The sequence below is a fragment of the Acomys minous genome, assembly GCF_964271855.1.
Source record: "Acomys minous genome assembly, chromosome: 5".
Lineage (NCBI taxonomy): Eukaryota > Metazoa > Chordata > Mammalia > Rodentia > Muridae > Acomys > Acomys minous.
In genome coordinates this window covers 128,612,812-128,633,106 of record NC_140494.1, presented here as the reverse complement: position 1 = coordinate 128,633,106, position 20,295 = coordinate 128,612,812, and the positions used below count along the sequence as shown (strand labels likewise).

Below are 20,295 nucleotides of genomic sequence, written 5' to 3'. Positions count from 1 at the left end.
ATATTATATGGTTATTTAATGGCGAGCAAATATGCTTCTGTCCCTCCAGAGCTTATTGTCTACTGTCAAGTAAACAATACTGAGAGGTCTGAATGAGAAGAGGACAACGGTGGCAACCTAGTGGACATTTCATGACACAAAGCTGTACTCAAATTCTTGAACTTGTTTTCTAAGACGTTTATATAAATTATAGTTTCACATAGAAGAATAAATAAGCCAGGTTTACGCATCAGAATATCTTGTTTTCTTCCTATGCATCAAGACAGAACCTTGGTCACAGGCATGGTGGGCAAGCACTCTACCACTGAGCTTACTTCCCTACTTGAGTTAAAATTAACAATATAGGGGCAGGATGGATGGCTCAGTGGTTAAGAGCACTGCCTGCACTTCCAATAGAAGGCGGGTTCAATTCCCAGCATCCACATGGCAGCTCACAACTGTCTGTAACTCTAAGATCTGACACCCTCACACCAAAGCACATAAATCTAAAAAAATTAAATAAAATATTAAAAAATAACAATAAAACAATATAAAATTTGCTATAGTATTATCAGTATTGCTTCCTTGCTTACAAATCCTTCATAGTAAAAATCACGAGAAAAAAAAATCACGAGCAAACACCAGCAAATATATGTTTTTAATCCCAGCCCCAACCCCGAGACAGGGTTTCTCTGTGTAGCCTTGGCTGTCCTTGAACTCTCAACAATACACCTGCCTCTGCCTCCCAAGTGCTGGGACTAAATGCGCTACCACCGCCCAGCTGCAAAGGTGTTTTAAAAACCTTTGTTAAGCACATGTGGAAAACCAGCTCTACTTGATCACAGCTGTTCAGCGGTTTGGACTGAAAATAATCACATGTAGACAGTGGAAGCCTCTGACATTCGGACTGCAGCAAACACTGTCCAACTTTGGAAAAGAGCTAATTCCAAAGGGATTCCCTACTTCCACACTCTCAGGCTGAATACCAAATGAGTCACAACCGAAATATTTCTAGATATGTGCATGCAAAGCTTAGGGGGAAACCTAAGTGTTTTAAAGGAGAGTAGCAGGCTGAAGACATGATACATTAAGATCCATGCAGTGGCCGAGAATGGTGGTGCACGCACATCTTTAATCTCAACACTCGAGGCAGAGGCAGGTGGGTTTCTGTGAGTTCCAGGACAGCAAGGGCTCTGTACACTGTCAAAATACAAAACAAAACAGAAACCATACAGGAATATGTATTAATAATTCAGATAACCAACTCTTCAGAAAAATCAATGCAAAACAAAACTTAAAAAAAAATAATTTATTTGCATTGGTGTTTTGCTTGCATATGTCTGTGAGACGGTGTCAGATCCTCTGGAACTGGAGTTACAGTTGTGAGCTGCCATGTGGCTGCTGGGAATTGAACTCAGAACCTCTGGAAGAGCAGCCAGTGCTCTTAACCGCTGAGCCATCTCTCCAAGCCCCCGCAAAACAAAACTTGATAGTGAAGATAAAAAATTTCAACCTAAGATATTTTAGAGGGATTTTTTTTGTTCTGCTTTTAATTAGGAAATTTTTACGTGGGGAGAGGGCTGGGAAAGGGAATGGAAGTTGGTTGGGGGGCATCTCTGTGACAGGGGAGGCTCCCAGGAGGGTCTATGGGGGTGACCCTAGCTGAGACACCTAGCAGCCAGGGATATGGAGCCTCAAGTCGCCACTTCGTGTAGCCTGGTGGGACTCACAGTGGAGGGAGGGGGACACCAACATCCCATAAAACCTTCAAACCAAATTCTGTCTCACCTACAAGAAGTGTAGGGATAAAGATGGAGCAGAGGTTGAGGGAATGGCAAACCAATGGCTGGCCAACTTGAGACCCACTCCGTGGGAGAGCCAACCCGTCACTAGTAATGAAATTCTGCTGTGCTTGCAGACAGGAGCCCAGCATAACTTCTGACAGGCTTCACCCAGCAGCTGATGGAAACAGATGCAGAGACCCACAGCCAAACAAAAGGCCAAACTTGGGATTTTGGGGGAAGAGTGGGAGAAAAGATTGAGGGAGCTGGAAGGGCCAAGACCACCCCAAGACCTACAAAGTAAACTATCCTGGGCCCATGGGGGTTCAGAGACTGAACCACCAACTAAAGAGCACACATGAGCTGGACCTAGAGCCCCTGCACATAGGTAGCAGATGTGCAGCTTGATCATGGTGTGGTCCCGTAACAATGGATGTAGGGCTATCTTCTGACTGTTGCCTGCCTCTGGATGCCTTTCCCCTACTTGGGCTGCCTTGTCTGGCCTCAATAGGAGGAGATGCACTTAGTCATGTATCAACTTGAGGTGCCAGGGAGGGTTGGTACTCCTTGGGGGTCTCCCCTTCTCTGAGGAGAGGGTGTATGTGAGGGTGGGACTAGAAAAAGTGGGAGGATGCTGGGATCAGGCTGTAAAGTGATAAAAAATAAAATGAAAATGTTGTGTGTATAAATATTTTGTCTGCATGTGTACAGGTGCACCACATACATACAGCGCCTACAGACACCAGAACATGTCCTCTGAAGCCCTGGAGCTGGAGCAGCAGATGGTTATGGTGGCCATGTGACTGGGAATCAAACCTGGCTCTTCTGCAATAAGCCACTACTCTAGACTTCAATTTTTGGATATAATTTCTTATATTAACATGGAACATGAATACGAACACACACACACACACACACACACACACACACACACACACACACACACACCATCCTCAAGAAAATCATGAAAATTGGCATGTATTTCTGAGATGACAAACACACTTCTGATGCTTTTAGCGTTTATTAAAAAACAGGTAACAGTGAATGCTTGTCCCTTCAAACTCAAACTGGCCACACCCACTGCTGCTGATGCATTCTGAATAAATCAGGGTACAAGAGAAAAAAAATCCTAGTCTTAATGGCAGCGTCACCACGTCTGACAGGATGATCAAGCTTTTGTTGCTGGACTGCCCGCGCCCTCGTGCTCTCTGCTGTAGGCAGTGTCTCACCACACTTACGTGGAGGTGCTGTCATCAGAGCTGTCACAACATGGGATGCTTTGTATTTCTGTAAAACACATGGGTGGTTGCCTAGCAGGAATATATTAATTTGCTACTTCTCAGAAATAGGACATTTTCTTGTCCTCACTTCTGGTGTCCACAATGGGATTTCAACAGGTTTTCAAACACATCCATAGCCGTGTTAGTACTGGGAAAAAAACAAAAACAAAACAAAACAAAACAAATGGGTCACAAACAATGCACACAGCTGTTTCTAACAGTGGCAATATTTAACCATTTGGGCCAGTCTCATGACAGTTCCTAAAACAGCAAGTGATTTTCTTATCATGATCTTTAGAAAACAATGCTATAAAAATATTTTTCTCATCAGTTTGCTGTCATCTAATGGAGCATTCTAGATTTTCCATGCACCAGATGAGGAGGGACACTAACTTCTGCTGTCAGTAGGTTTCCAAGGCACTTTGTAAGAACTCCAGGATAGGAAGGGAACACGCTCTTGTTACGTGATCTTTAGGGCATGTTTCCCCTCAAAGTTCCACAATACACACTGTTATAACTGGCTTTTCTGAAACTTCATTTTCCATGGTGCAGTTCTTATGTTATTTTCTTTTTATTCCGAGCCACTCCTTCATTTTCAACTTGCTGAACAGGCAGGCAACTGCTTTTGGTTTCCATGGAAACTGGATTCCTGCGGCTTCGGGCAGGCACTCTTATCCCAGCAACCTAAGGAGCAAGAGCAGAAGGACGTAACGCACTCGGCTCGCTGCGCACAGCCAATGCTGCGTCATTTACACAGAGGCTCTCAACGTGGCAACAACCTTTTATAAAATTTTAAGTCCCAGCCACATGGCTATAAGTTTTAATCTGACCCAGTTTTAAAAGCATTAAACTTCTGGTAACAATAAGGAAGAAAGCTGGAGTAGGACTCAGCTCTAAACTACTGTTACATTTCAAGACGCAGAAATGTGAAATTAGAAAATGAGGAAAGGCCAGGCCTTTAGAGAGAGTGTGCAACTCTGTAGAAGGACATGGAAAGGAGACATGTGAGGACACACGTGTGAGGACACGCGTGTGAGGACAGGGAGAGGAAACACAAAGGGGTGGAAAGACAGAAGCGAGGACAGGAAGTGAGACGGAGCAAGGCAAGGAGCTAAGGAAAGAGGATGGTAGAAGAGACAGAGAGTAAGAAAGAGTCTAAAAAGGAAGGAATAAAAAATATGAAAGAAGAGGGAGAAACCAGAGGAGGAGGAGAAAATTGAGGGTGGAAAGAGACCAGGACATCAACAGAAATGGGGAGGGAAGGGAATGGAAGGGAAAGGGGGTGGTAGGTGGCGAGAGGAGAGGCAGCTCCCCTTCATGCCCGCTCCAACTTACACCCAGCTCCCACAGTCTCAGGAAGAGGAAAGGCCTGCTAGTCAGGATCTTGGCTAAAGCGAAGCGCTTGCTGGCCACTAGAGGCCTCGCACAGACCTCCCTGTATGGAGCCTGCAAGCATTTCCATAAAGCTGCCTCTACCTCCTCACGCTCCACTAGCCACTTCGCATCAGCAGTGTTTCTGTACCTCCCAAGCAGTCAGTCCTGCAGGGTGGTTGTGACACACACATGCAAACCCACTCTCTCACAGTCTAGCCCAACACACAAAATGGCAGCACTGTGGTTTACTAGGAATGTGCCAGAATCTAGTGTTCCTACTTTCTCTTTCCTGAGATTTTTTGGTTTGTTATAAAATTCCATGTCTAGAAATGACGCAAACTGCAGTGCTTTAGTCAGCCCCTGCGCCTGCCTCTGATGCTCTGTCTAGCAACACGGCTGCTCCGTGCTGGTTCTCAAGACACCTGTCACTTCCCCCACTCAAGGTCCTCACTCCTAGGAAGGCAGACATTCTGAGAACGGTGTGACTTCAGCAAGTGTTTATTATGGACCCTATGTCCTGGCGAGAGGGAGCAGATGAGACTCTGCAGCCCAAGCCGTGCTTGCTGCGGTAGGAGCGGATGCCCGTCTACTCAGAACGCGTCAGGCCTCAGGGCTGCAGGCCTGTCCAGGGATGAACACCTGGTTCAAGAGCAGCAGGCACAGACGACCACACCAAGGGGAGGCTACATCAGATGGGTGAGGACATCTTTCTGCATATGTGCTAAGGTTAGAGCACTACAGGTGCTGAGCTTGGTGGGGATTGCTCAAATCCCATTTCCATGGCTAGGAAGGCAGGGAGGTGATGTCAGGGTGGAGAACTGCACAGTATACACAGCATACAACAGCAGCAACAACACAACAATTAAAAAGTCTTCAGCATTTGTAGGAAAAAGGACTAATTGGGCATAAGAGAAAGTAAAAAGAATAGGTGTCAGGGTACAAACACATGCATCTACTACAGGCTAGAGTGTGGAGGGGAGGGCTCTGCTGACTTTCAGAGCACATCGAGGCAGCATTAACTACCTGTCTGCGTCCCCAGTGCTGGGCTATGCAGCAGTCTGGCCCCAAATAAACTCACGACCATCTGTCCTGTGACACACATGGCTCAATTGTTAGAATGTATATTTATGTGTTCAAATCCTGAGTACACAGAAGTCTTCCATGTCTATGTGACTACTCTACTAAAAAAGTCAAATCTTCCAAGTATTTCTAAGGCATAAGCATGCTATGTTTGGAGTCAGTTTGTATACTCACTTCTTTCAACAACAGCTTGTATAAATATGTTTTCTTCAACTTACAGTTGTTCACTGCCAAGGTATTACACTGTTTTTCTCCAAAAAGGAATCAAGACACCACCATACAGAATTATATGTCATAGTTGGCAGACTATAATTAGCGTTTCTAAATTAAAAGAAAACTGTCTTCTTAGAATATAGATTCTAAAAAACATTTCTCAATTATTAAAGTTACTCAGAAATGTCCTCAGATTATAAAAATCACTAGTTAAGAGTATTTATAAACTAAAAATAGTCACCAAAACTGAAGCTAAATACGGTGCTAGCTTTCTCCATCCCTTCATTTTCTCAACTAGTTTGTCACATTCACACTTTGTGAAAGTTCTCTAGGAATGTGGGAGTGGCTGCTTAGCACGCACAGGTCCTGGCTTCAATCTCCATAACCAAAATATTAGCAAATAAGTAGAATGATCTTCTCAAATGATGACATCAGGGTGAGGAACTGAAGAGCACACACAGTCATATCCAATGTGGATAATAAAAACAACATCAAGAATTCAAAAGTTCTCCCAGCATTTGTAGGAACACTATTCTCTCAAAAGGGGTTGGGGACAGTTACAGACTAATTGGACATAACAGAGAAAGGGAAAAAGGAGAGTGTTCCCGAGACATGCCCGTGAGCTCTGTGAGCTCTGTACCCAGGGAGTCGGACAGAGATTAAGGAACTCAGTAATCTGAATAGAATGTGTTTAGGCAATATGGCAGGAAAATATACTGGGATTTTATATACTGGACATTTGGATTCATTTGCAGACAGCAAAGTTCTTCCTATAACTAAGCTCAGACTGAAACTGATGGCATGACACAAAGACAAGGGGCCGTAGAGACATCATAGAGAGCGTCTGTAGCTGTGGCTTCAAATTCTGGGATAAAAATGTGCTACTAAGCTGGACGTGGTGGCACACGCCTTTAATCTTAGCACTCGGGAGGCATAAGCAGGCAGATTGCTGTGAGTTTGAGGCCAGCCTGGTCTACAGAGTGAGTCTAGGACAGCCAAGGCTACACAGAGAAACCCTGTCTCGAAAAACCAAACAACCAACCAACCAAACAAACAAACAAAAAACTTAAAACGTTTACTCAACTGACATTTCCAGATGAGTGAGCTACAAAATACTTAGCATAATATGACTTAGATCTTAATATTTTACTATATTTTTAATAAGCCACTTCACTCACGAATTACTAATAGTTGCTTTTAAATATTTCCCTATCTTACTAATCTATTTTTAATTATATCATAAGTTTATTGTATGGATCTTTTGCAAATTGTCTCAATTGTTTAAGAGAAGAGGAAATAACAGAAAACACGAGTTTGCTTTGGGCCGAAGCTCAGGCCCTGACGTCGTGGACACCTCATGCTTGCACACATGCAGCACCAAGTAAGAGGAGAACAGGCTATTTAAGTGAAGAAAGACTTTACCTTTGGTTGTGATTTAGGCGGAAAAGTACAAGGTATTCGTCCATGATGGATGTGATATGGCAACAGGTAACTGGGATCCAATGGGACCCAAGGCACCGAGAGACTGGAAGGGACGCCAGGAAGGTCACAGTGTGCTTTGTGTAGATTATACGCTGTCCTGGTGACTTTCCCGTCTGAGGTCTTGTAGATGAGGAGGGAAGAATCTTCCGCTGCGTGAGACAGCAGGTAGGACCCATCCTGCAAGCTGCACCCGACACTGAGACTCAGTTCACAGCCACAGTGTGATCTCATCATGTTTACCTAACCCCACAGAGCAAAACTGAGCGGCCACAGGAAGAGAATGCCGCTTCTGAAAATATTTCAGGACCAGAAAAAGTAAAGATTTCGAAGCCTCAAACTACTTCATACCCTTCATGCAATTAATCAAGTTTTTAATTCCAAAAATCAGAATGATCTGACCATTTCCTTTTTACCACATTAGTCAATTTATAAATGTTATTTAATAGAGAAACAGCCCATCTAACTCTCTAACCCTGATGTACTCCACCACACTCCCACTCACTCGACAATATACTTACTGTTTCTAGTAGGTGAGGAAATAGAGACGTAAAAGTGAATGTGACAGTCGGGCGTGGTGGCGCACGCCTTTAATCCCAGCACTCGGGAGGCAGAGGCAGGCGGGTCACTGTGAGTTCAAGGCCAGCCTGGTCTACACAGCGAATCCAGGACAGCCAGGGCTACACAGAGAGACCCTGTCTTGAAACCTGCCCTCCCTTTTCCTCCTCCCCTGAAGAGTAAATGTGACATATCCAGGACTCTAAAGTGTCAGATGTAGAAACAGCAGTAGGCTGACGTGCTTATGTGCTAACTGCTGTTACACTGCCCACCAGCTACTTTCATAATAAATCCTGCATACAAGTTTCCAAGCTTAACTCTAACGGGGAATAAACAAACACGAGAGATGCTGAGCAGTTTGTCCATCGGTAGGGCTTCAATGCCGATCTGGCTTTTTGGTGTGCACAGGTCAGAGCCATTCACAACCCTTTATTAACACAGTAAGTGACAGTGACCAATCTCCTACAAGCTCCAAGGGGTCCAATGTAGCACCATAAATAACAAGGCACACGGCAGTGGACTGTGTTCTCTTAGGGACATTTAGCCTCTAGGCAAGGAGGCAAAGAGAAGAGGTTTTTTCCACATTGTTAAAATGAAGATGATCAGCTTTAGCTATAGATTTGCCCACAAACATAATGAGCTAAGTTTCACCGACTTTTAAGACTGAAAGTAACTGGTGTTGACAAAGGAGGTCAGAGAATTATTCTTAGCTTTTAGGGAGGCTTTTCCCTCTCTCAATCACTTTCAAATAAGGAAGCAACTGACTATTTGGTAGAAAGAATAAATAACATTTTAAATATTTTAAAATATTAAGTTTCTAATCAATGAAACACATGTATCTTAGAAGATTGACAGTTTAAGGTCAGACCGGGCTTTAGCAAGACTGTGTGTGTGTGTGTGTGTGTGTGTGTGTCTCAGAGAGAGAGAGAGAGAGAGAGAGAGAGAGAGAGAGAGAGAGAGAGAGAGAGAGAGAAACAGAGAGAATAAAACAATTACACTTTTAGTTTTTTCATCTATCTCTAACAGCATATTGTCAAAGGTTCTAATAACTTCCAGTAAAGAAACCCAAAATATCTATGTAAAATACCCCAAAGTACTTACCTACATAATTTCTTTAGAATGTGTTGGAGGATGTTAAATAAACTTGAAGTCCTAATAAACAGAAGAAAGTAATGTGAAATTAAACTGAAACAAACAGAACCAACCAACCTGGGAAGCAAAGTCTCATTAATAACACATGTAGCCAAAGGCAGCAGTGGGCCACTAATGCAAAACAAGGACCAGCAAGTAGATTATGCTGCTGTGAGACAAATTCTTTAATTTCCTTTCATATTCATGAAGTATTTGGCTCTGTGTTAGAGCAGTTATAATTATATAATTTAAAAATATCCAAATTAAATGAAAATACAGAACGGCTACAATCAGTTGCCAAGGAAATTGACCTTATACACTTGTGATGACAGAGAAGCAGGGGGGGCAGACCAGGCAAGGGAAAGCAAATGTAGCATTCTAGGTATCTTCTTGGTGCCTCATCTACATATATATATACATACATATATATATGTATATATAGACATATATACATATTTACATTATTATTTCTCTTAAAAAGAAAGACCTTTGTTGAGAGAGGTGAGGCAAGAGGTTAGTTAGTAATGTTTTGAAATACTTCTTGCACACATATAAAGCAGTTCTTAGTGGAGTTTTGTGTAAGTAGGGCTCAGGTTTGACTTGCTGTGTCAAGTCAAGTGGAGCTTTGCAGCTAACAGTGGTGCCTGTCAAGGTTGTGCTCCCAGCTCAGGCGGTGCTCAGGTGAGTCACTCTTAGGCCCAGCTTCTCTGTATATGAAACTGCCACAATGCGACAGGCCTTTCATAGTTGTATGACAACACGAGCTCATCTGCACACGCTGTTCCCTCACACTGAGGCACTCCTTCAGTTCTGCTGCCCGGCATGTGGTAGGAAGTCAGGCTCAAAGTCTGAGGCTGCACCATCCTCCCCTTTCCTACACAGGGCTAAAGTGTGTGCCTCCCCTGCACTTTGGCACGATAGACTCTCTGGCTCCAGCCTCCCTGTGAAGTGGAAAGGCTGCTGGTGTTAGCAGTTCGCTTCTTTGCAGATGGAGACAAAGTAAATGGGTTGGGGAAAGCTCAAGCTCTGGAAAGTGACCAAATATCATCACTATATAAAGGTAAAGGAAAAGCCAGGGTCACACGACACAAGTGACATCTTTTCAGTGCCCACCACAAAGCATTTCCTTACTTAAGTGCTGCAAGTTTTTCTTTTAGTTCTTCTGAGGTGATTTCTTCTAGCATGAAAAGCTTTGAAGTAAATGCATCAATATGCCCTAAAAGAAAACATAAAACTTAAAGAAACCCAAGTCACTGTACTTATACAACAAACAAAGACAAGTTAATTAGACACTCCTTATAAAGATGTACAACTATAAAGGACTTTGTATTTAAAAAAAAAAAAGATACATTTCACCATCTATCAAGTAAACCTGAATTCAAAATTATATAAAATACAAACTACGGTACGTATTCATGCTAAGTTATTTGTTGAATACAGACAAGTTTACACATGTCCACACATCCCAAGCAGGACTATTGCCCCAAGCCTCTAAGGGCAGACCCTGCTGAGATGCCAGTGCGCCTGGTTCCCACTAGAGCCTTGTCTGTGTGAGGCTGTAAGGGAAACATGTGCTTGCCATGTAAGCAAGCAGTTAAACATCAACAGTGTGGACTGTGCATGCTCAGTAAGTCCCAAAGACACATTATTGTAAAACTTAATTACACATATATAGCTTATTATTTTTAATTAAAGCAGGTATAAAAGTCTCTATGGGTAAAGAAGTCTATTCAAAAATCTTATTTTCTTGCATGCCTGATATAAACCTGTAATCCACAAAACCCAAAACACTGTATTCTTACAATGACATTTCTGTTGTGGAAAGTAAAGACATTTTAAAACAAAATAAGCTGAGGTGTGCACTGAGATGATGTGATGTAACAAGTGACAGAGGAGAGCCTGAAGCAATACACGTGGGTCAACAGCAAAGCCATGTTACTGCTACTGTATGAAGATTAAAAGCATCACAGTGAGGGGTAACACCCACCAATGCTCAAAATGTTGTTTTAGATTTATTTATATTTTTATGCTTTATATTTTATTCGTATTTTAAACTCCTAATATTTTATTGTTAAAACAAATTACTTAGAAAGAGGTATCAGCCATTGGGACTACAAAAATTGCCTATAGTTTAATATCTTCTTTCCATATCTAGCCTACTTTAATCTCATTTGCTTTATGTGCAAAGAAGTTAATTAGAAACATTTTTACCAGCTGCCTTCCCACTAAGACAACATACACACTTGCTCCCACAGCCAGTTGTCATTCCTTATGCCAACTTCAGTCTCACCTCTCCATTTCTAGAGCTCATTATACGTGGCATTTCTAATAATAAAGAAACATTTTAATGGCTTAATAGCTATAAAAAGAGGATATTAAGTGCAATAATATACTTTTGGATGTTTAATAAATAAGCCTTTGAGGTTACTAAGAGAACTTACCTTTTAAAAAAAATCAACAATAAAGTATGTAGTATAGTATTCAGTAAGTACAGTCTGGACAGAGCCCTGCACTGAGTGCCGTGAAGGCCCTACTTCCTCACGGAGGCTGCACCTCTCAACACTGAGGGCTCACGTGAGGTACACGTGCCTGAGATACTCGTCTCTTCAGCCCTTGGGGCACTTGAGTCAGATCTGAGAAGCCGACAGCTCTGGCCATTGTCCTTCAGTAACAGCCAGTCTTTGCGGTCATACTTTACGATGCGTCACACTTGGGAGGCACTGCTCTAGATAGCAAAAATGAAGCATTTGTGTTCCTGCATCATTTATATATAATGTATACAAGGGAAGGCCTAACTCTATATGCAGTACAAGTTTGTAAAAATGATCATACAGACAGAAATCATGTATTTTAATGATAACTGGGAAAATGTACAATCATTTCAGTACTTTTACATGTTTTATCAAAGCAAATTCTCCATCAAGTCTAAGTATTTAGAGAAATGAAGTATAAGAATATACATTTAGTACACTGCAATTCAAAGCATCATAACCAGCCTGATTACACGGTTTCAAAGTCTTACCGCCAAAGTGAAGAGTGCGCACTGCCTCCTTAGACAGCTCCTGATACAGAGGCATCTTTCCCCACTGTGGGGAATGCTCTCATCTAAGACGGACTCTACTTCCATGTTCTATCCAAGAGTTCCTTTAATTAAAGCCTTGCGCTGGTGTTACATCATCTTTCATGTCACACCACTGTTCTTGTTTACGTCATTAGGTTGGCCATGACCACTTCCTGTGGCAGCAACTGAAGAGTCTGAGCAGTGACAGTGTTAACATCCCCAGTCAGCTATTTCTTCTATAGCTCCATGCAAGTTTGATTACAGCTCACTGCCAGCAGCATTATCTCGTGTCCCCTCCCCTTCATCTTTGCTGTCAACTCCTTGTTTTCACTGTCTACTCTCATAAAATCTCAAATGGTTGATCACTGGGAGACAAGAAGTGTCACACTACACATCTGATTTCTGTACATGAACTGGTAAAAGGTACACAGCAGACTGAAAGAAGGAACGTAGGCAGTCACCAATCGTGTGTGTCTGTAATCTCTTCATACTTAGTGGACTGAGGAGCTGGCAGTCAAGTGTATATGCAACTTCCACTCTTGTTTGTTTTTCAAGACAGGGTTTCTCTGTGTAGCCTTGTCTGTCCTGGAACTCACTCTGTAGACAGGCTGGCCTTGAACTCACAGAGGTCCACCTCTGCTTAGTGCTGGGATTAAAGGCTAGTGCCACCACCGCCCAGCCTCAACTTCTACTCTTAGTAACTTGCCATAACTGAAAGTCATGCTTCTAAACAGTGTGCAGTGAGGACTGACTGAAAGCCGACTCTATGGATTTGATAGACCTAACACCAGACGCAGATGGTGAAGTTGGGATGAGTAACTCTTTAGGTTTTTAAGGGACAAGAGACAATGTAGAGAAGGAAGTGCGCATATTTATATACAGCAAGGCAAGCAAGCAAACAAAAAAAGCAAGTGTGTTGATAGCGCCTGAAGACTGTGAGCCTGCTGGTTCTCAGAGTGCCCTATACTAGCACTATTATTATCTGAGATTGTGTTAGAAACACAAAGACCCAGGTCCCGCTCTGGACCACTCAGACACTCTAGGACCAGCACTAAAGCATTAGCCAGCTGTGGCAGCATGGGAGGCTGAGGCAGGATTGGGAATTTGAGGCCAGCCAGATGCTATATAAAAAACAAACAACAATAAGAACTCACCAAAAAGTTGATTACTCAAAATGAGGGCAAACTTTCAAATAAATAATCAGTTTCTAGATCAGGCAAGAAACCCACATAGCGCTCATTATACACAGGGTGTCATGCGTATGCTCTGTATTAGGGACATACAAGGCTCCACCAGACCCTGACTTTAACCTACTTACTATCCAACAGGACAAGTGATGGCCTAAGAAAGAACAACGTAGGAGGTGACAAACAGCACGTGAAGCGACACACTCAGATCAAGAGGAGGAAGAGACTGGAGGGGACGGGAGCCAGTCGGGTGGGTAGACTGATCAGCATCACCTTGTGTCGGTGCCGAGACCAAGATATGGGACGAGAGAGACGCTCAGCGCCGCAGCACTCCAGTGTGAAGGGGCAGGATGCACAGTGAGCGCAGGTGACTGGCCATATGAATGAAGCATGCTGACCGGACAGGAACCCCGGCAATGCCATTCAGAGCCCTGCTAATAACCCCCTTCTGCTCAAAACTTCAAAACCAAGAGAAAGTCAAAGCTGTTCAAGACAAGATTTCTAAGACAATGCCATTGTAACTGTAAGAAAATTACAAGGTATGTGTAAATCAATTTAACAGCTCACCCAAACTCCCTGTTACTGTTTAACTACAGAGCCAGCATAATCAGAGGATGGAAACAAAAAGTACAAAATGGAAGCCTGTACAGCTGATTTTAAAGGTAAGCACTTAAAGGGAGTTACAAAGGGAAGAGGACTCCTATAGACTCACCAACATAAAACGAGCAGTTGGAATGCAATAAACTTTCAGTCCAGAAGCGACAGAGCTCGCTTTCAGTCAGAGCTTCAACTCCATAACAACCTTGATACTCTACTTTTGGTAGCACGTAAACTGGAAATTGCTGCAATGCAAAATTGCATTTTGTCAAAGCTCTAGATCTGATCTGCATACACATTCCATGGTACACAAGTGCTCACAGACCACACATACATACAATAAATAAAAACTCAAAAGCAAAATATCCTTTCCATAGAAAATAAATTTACCTATATATCCAGTAGCTTTCGAATGTTTGCAGGAAATGTAATTTGACTTATTTTGTATAGAGTAGGGTTTGGGCAGGAAGGTATGAACACATCTGCCTCTGAGGGATAGATTCAGGAAGTGGACGACAGAGACGGGATTCCACAGCCACCCTCATCTCCAGTACAGACAGACAGACTCACTACTGGGGGATGTAACTCACAGTGGACTCCTTGGTACAGAGCCCAACACCTGCAGTTGTTCATAGGTCCACAGCTAAGTGCTAGAAGGCAGTAACTAACACATTTATACTTTTCAAAAGAAAAAAAAAAGGACTCCCCTCCCTCTTCAGACCCCCGAGCAGCTGGTTCTCTTCCTTAGAGTGAGCACTTGTAGCTGAAGAACCACCATGGAGTTACTATGCATACACCATAAAGTGCTGTAGTCCAGGCACTGAGCATGTGACAGGTTGTCTATTTACTGGTCAGGGTATCAACGGATGGATCAAATGGCTAGTCTAAGGGAAGATGTGCAAGCAAGCACCTACTTGTGTAATACCATAGCAGCTGTGTTATCTTCTACCAATGAAATGTTAAGTCTTTGGTGCTGCTGGGCATTAAACCCAGGGTCATGTGCATGCTACTCAAGTGCTCTGCCACTGAGCTACGATATATCCCCAGGCTGCAAACTCTACTCTCAATCAGATTCTCCACTCCCTGCTACAAAAGAAACACCATCTACTCAGGTGACATGGCTAGTGAGCACTTTAAAATCAGCTCACCATTGTTTCTCACTTTCTGGCTTTCCTAACGCAGTTTAGTGGCTCTGGTACACCAGAAGTGTAGAGAACAATTCAAACACAACAATTCAGCTGTGAGCACACAGAATGGTGTGGTTTGGGGGAGATGTTGAAGTGGTGACTCCTATAATGTACGGCATGTAATAAGCTGGTGCCCTGGCTAGAATCTAGACCTAGGTAGTGGCGAAGGTTTTGCTTTTTTTTAAAAAGAAGTTGTGGTTCTAAGGACCACAGTTTGAGCAGTGAGGACCAGAGAGTGGCTTTTCAATAAAAAAATAAAAACTATGATTGGATTAAAATCATTGTATCCTATAGTAATTCCTTAGCAAATGATATGATTTAGTGTCCTTACTTTAAAGCAATGTTGAGAAATTTGGGCCAGTGAGATGGCTCAGCAGATAAGTTTGCTGCAAAACCGAACAACCTGAATCCACATGAAATACAGAGAGAACAGACTCTAGCAAGCTGTCCTCTGATCTCCACACATGCCCCATGGCACACAAGTGCCCATACACTACTTACATTTGCATAACAAATCAAAACCTAAACAAAAACCTCAAGCCTCATGTCAGAGACCTGAGAAACGTGTTTGGTGACAGAGTGGATCACAGAACAGGTGACACCAAGAAATGTTGTTCATCCTTCTGGACCTTAAGGGGACCAGTAAACATTGGAAGTGATTTTCAGAATACATAGGTATGTGTGTATACATATATATATACACACATATGGGAAAAGTGTGCTTTTCTCTGATATAAAAGTAAGTCTTAACTCTGACTTGACTTCTGTACGCATTCTACTGCCACCTCCAGGAAGCTACAGCAAGGGCCTGAATGAACGTCTTCTCTCTCCTTAGTATCCATAGTTGAAGTGTAAATGGCAATCCAGACTTAGGATATACAAGTCTGCTATTTCCCAGGCGGCTGTAGTATGCGCTGCTCAGGTGAAAGCTTTTCTTTTTTCTGTTTGCCAGTTTTTACATAAATCTCTTAAATCCTTATGTCTGAGCCGGGAATGGTGGTGCATGCTGGTAATCCCAGCACTAAGGGAGGCAGACGCAGGCGGATCTCTGTGAGTTCAAGGCCAGCCTGGTCTACAAAGTGAGTCCAGGACAGCCAAGGCTACACAGAGAGACCCTGTCTCAAAAACAAAATAAAACAAAACAAAAACCCAACCTTTTCTCTGTTACTAAATGGATAGCTTATATAACCTAGCCTTCTCAGTACCACTGAGTAACTTCTATCTTTCCTAACATATTTCACCTTTAAGCAGTCTTTTTTCCTCAGGACCTAGAATGACAACAAGAAATTTGGATAAATGGATCTGAAACTGTTAACCATTTTAAAATGCAACACCCACAGCACGTGGCTGACTGTAACAGTCAAGAGCTAGTAGCCATTTAGTGGTTAGTTGACCTGGATTTCACAGTTCTGCATAGAAGTTTTAAGCTCCAGGTTTGTCGTGGTCCACACCAGCCTCTTCACTTCTGTTCTCTCAAACAGGCTGCTGCTCTTCTACGTTCTCTGCAAACAGGGGCCTTTCCTAAGCACAGTGCTGTTATTGTTTTGGTTAGCCTTTTTCAGACAGGGGCTTACTCTACAGCCCGAGCTGGCCTAGAATTTACTATGAAGAACAACTGTCCTCAACTGCTGACAATCCTCCTGCCTTAGCCTCTCAAGTGCTGGGATGATCTTTCTTATTTGTTTGTTTATTTATTTTGGTTTTTCAAGATATGCTTTTTCTGTGGAGCCCTGGCTGTCCTGGAACTCACTCTGTAGACCAGGCTGATCTCAAACTTGGGAGATCTGCTTGCCTCTGCCTCCTGAGTGCTGGGATTAAAGGCTTACTCCACCATGCCCAGTGCAAGGCTACATTCTTAAATGGCAGTATTTTAAAACCTTCAAACTAGTATGGATACTAACTTCCCTGTAAAGTTCCTTACAAAGACCCTTAGCCTCCCAACCCCTCCAGTCTTCTCACCTATTTACTGAGCTGTGCTGCTAACATTTGAGAAAAAGGGAAAAATGGGGCCTAAGTCCAAGAGGCATACACTACACCATAGGTGCCAAACCACCACACGTGACAAACAACAGATGCAAAGGCAAGCATTCCCAGGAAAGTGTTCAAGTTTTACTATGAGCTTGACAGTCAGAAATATGACACCTATTTAGATATTTTTGGGGCTCAAGTGTTTTGACACCTTGATGAGTAATTTTCTCCTGGACGGTTATAGCTTGGTGGTATTTATAAATTTCACTTATTGAGTGAATGGCAATGGTCTTATCCAATTATCTTGGTCAAGAATTAAACTGGTGTCCAAAATTTCTGTGGCTGTTTTTACTTAGCAAATACTTAGGCAGTTTTTGAGTACATAAACAAAAAGAAAAAGAGACAGTGGTATAGATTTACAGGGCAGACTGTGGAAAAAATGAGATTGGCTACAAAAAATGAGAGTGCAAGTAAGTACAGAAATAAAACTTAAAAAACAAATAGGCCAACACATGCAAACAAATAAACAAAAGGGGAGGGGCTGGAGAGATGGGCGGTTGGCTCAGCACTTAAGAACACTGGCTGCTCCAGATGACCCAGTTTGATTCCCAGAGCCAACATGGTAGCTCTATAACTCTAGTTCCAAGGGACTCAACTCCCTCTTCTGCTTCTGGCATCTTCAGGCACCAGGTACACAGATGAGGTGCACAGACACACATACAGGGAAAACACCCAAACACATAAAAGAGTTAACAAGAAAAGAACACAATTTAAGAAGTTCTCCTGGCCTGGTGAAATAGTTCATTGGGTCAGTCACTTCCCGTCAAGCCCCATGACCCAAGCCCCATCCTAGGCCCTCACATCGTAGAAGAAGAAAACCAATTCTCAAAAGTTATTCTCTGACCTCCACACCTCCACACACACTTGTGTGTGAGTGTGTACATCTCTCTCTCTCTCTCCCTCTCAGACACTTTAGTACTTCTAAGTACACACTTCAGTACCTCTTAGCAATCAATTAAAACATGGTTCTCTTTATTTACCAGACTCTAGAAGTCACATGCACGAGTGCCAAGTGTTCTAAAAGAGAAGCTCAGTCACAGAAGGATCACTGGAAAAACTGTAACAATCATTTGCTTCTTGTGCTGAAGAGATTCCAAGAGGAGTCCCAGGGGGAAAACAGCAGAGCCTGGCACCCCAGCAGCCTTGGAACTTCAAGGCTCTTTTAAAGCTTCTGTTTCTAAAAGATGCTGAGAAATGTCTCAGGGTATAGAAAGGGCTCAAAGGTAACAAGGAAATGCAAAGTCACACACAGATAGGATGTAAGTGCCATCTGGTCAATCTATCTAAATGACGCTCTTCCTAGGGTTCATATGGACTAGTCAAGGTTACCAGCATTTGTGACAATGGTGTATCTTACTGAAACTGATTTCAACATCTTACTAAAAGAAGTTTACCCAGAAGTAATGTAGGAGTGATCAGCATGTTAAAAACCAAATTTTGTTAGAATGCCATGTTCAGTACTTAGGATTATCACTCACACTGCCACCACAACTCTCAGACAACTTACTCTTTTGATATTCTTCCGTTTTTTGGAGCGAGGTCTTGTCTCTATCCTCTGGACGCTGCACCGCACAAGTAACAACAGGTTTTGTAGGCTGAACAACTTGTAGACAGAATTTCCTTCTTGAGGAGCTATATATTCTGACGTATCTTCTACATAGTCTTGAAGTTCATATGGCAATCCTTTAATTTGGGATATAGTAACTGAATTAACTATTTGTGATTGTCAACTCTCCACCTTGGGCCATATTTACTTACTGACACTGCATCAGAGAGCCACAACCAGAGCTCTAAAGTTCTCTTTTCACACACACCTCCATGATCCCTGGGCAAAGCATGCTTTAGGGTGATAAGCAGTGAGATGGAAGAAGCAGTAGGGCTGAAGAGCACTGCCACACTCAGGCTGTAACCTCTACCGAGGGGACGACTGTCTGGTGGGCGAATGTTTATGATCACTTCCATGAGCTTAGTAGCGGAGCCATATACATGCCAGGTAAACAGGTTATAGTACACATACTAATTGGGTAGATATAAAAAAAGGGCATGGTGGAAGCTGAAACAGTGATCAACAGACTGAAATAAAATATTAGTAACTAGGTAAAAATTACAAAATGAGTTATATTAGTATGAAAGAAGGGAGAGAAGTTAAGGAAAAGAAATAAGACAGATTGGTTAAGTTCCTGATGTTCACTTACGTCCTTTAGGCTTCTGAAATGCAGAAGGCCAGCTAGATTTCGGCCAGCTAGAGGCATCTGAAGCAGCAGAGGTCTGCTCAGAAGCAGATGGCTGTTTACATTCTTCTGAATTAATCAAGGGCAATTCAGGTACTTTCCTGGAAACTGGCTTTAAAAGCTCATCCTGCATTTTTAGAATTTCTCCAACTGGATCAAATTTTTTATAGACTCTTTTGATAGGTTTCTTTAAAACACAAGACTCTTCAGAAACAGTAGTAGTGGTCTGGTTCCCCACAGAAATCTGTGCTGAAGAGTTTGGACTTGCTGGTCTAGAACCCAAATCAGTTGTCTTTCCGTCACTATTACTTTTACTTTCTGTATCAATGATTAAACAGTCCTCATCTATATCACTACCACAAGGAATCCCTTTCTCAGTTTCAGCTGTTTCTAATGCAGCAGCTACTTTGTCGGCACCGTCTGCGTTCTCCTGAACACTCTGTCCTTCATCACTGGTACGCAGCATACCCACATCACTTTCCGTAGAGATTCCGTCAGATGTTCTGTGGGCTTCGTTATCCTCTGTTAAAGGCTTTGCATTGGCACTGGGAACCTCTCCACCACAAGATTCAAGTCCTTGGTCATCCTTATTTTTGGACTCTTCAGGACCACTTTGCATTCCAGAGAATAGCTGTTTCTCTTTCTGTAATTGTTTCATCAGAATCTGACACAAACTTCTAGAATCATCAGTAACATTTGGTGTAGCTGGTGCCTCAGGTGTAGCTGGTGCTATAGGCGCAGCTGGTGCTATAGGCGCAGCTGCTACTTTGGGGGCTGTGTGGGTATCTGTCATGATGGGTGCGGAGGAGTCACTTTCTGAACTTGGTGATCTCGATGGACTAGTGGTAGTTACTCCAAAGGTTTCAAGTTCTGTGACATCACCATCAAAATCTAGATCCAAATCTTCCAGAGTCTCAATTTTTCGGCAATCACTAGCTTCAGTGGGTATCTTGGAAGAAAATACATTGACAAATTATTAGGGCAAAGTTCAGGTCATAGTTACCTAGCTCTTAAGGCCTTTATCCCTAACATCATAGTTCATGTTCCTAAAAGTAGAAATATGGGGCTATGGAGATAGCTCAGTGAGTAAAAAGATTTCTATGTAAGCACAGGATCTCCAGCAGCCAAG

The 20,295-nt window shown here is 42.7% G+C and overlaps 1 protein-coding gene across 5 annotated transcripts in view; it reads right to left on the bottom strand.

Annotated features, from left to right (window-relative positions):
- Positions 1-2,762: 2,762 nt before the first annotated feature.
- The window catches only part of ICE2 (interactor of little elongation complex ELL subunit 2), a 41,894-nt gene continuing 24,361 nt past the window's right edge, over positions 2,763-20,295 (bottom strand). For 4 of the 5 annotated variants that reach the window (XM_084781890.1, XM_084781892.1, XM_084781893.1 and 1 more), the window contains exons 10-16: positions 19,131-20,115; positions 18,443-18,618; positions 13,836-13,965; positions 10,007-10,091; positions 8,846-8,896; positions 7,130-7,373; positions 2,763-3,724 (exon numbers count right to left, since the gene is read on the bottom strand). In XM_084781890.1, coding sequence (XP_084638016.1) covers positions 3,596-3,724; positions 7,130-7,373; positions 8,846-8,896; positions 10,007-10,091; positions 13,836-13,965; positions 18,443-18,618; positions 19,131-20,115 — 1,800 coding nt within the window. In that variant the 3' untranslated portion in view covers positions 2,763-3,595. Of the gene's footprint in view, positions 3,725-7,129; positions 7,374-8,845; positions 8,897-10,006; positions 10,092-13,835; positions 13,966-18,442; positions 18,619-19,130; positions 20,116-20,295 lie in introns of those variants that run through there. The other variant, XR_014779283.1, reaches the window with a different exon arrangement.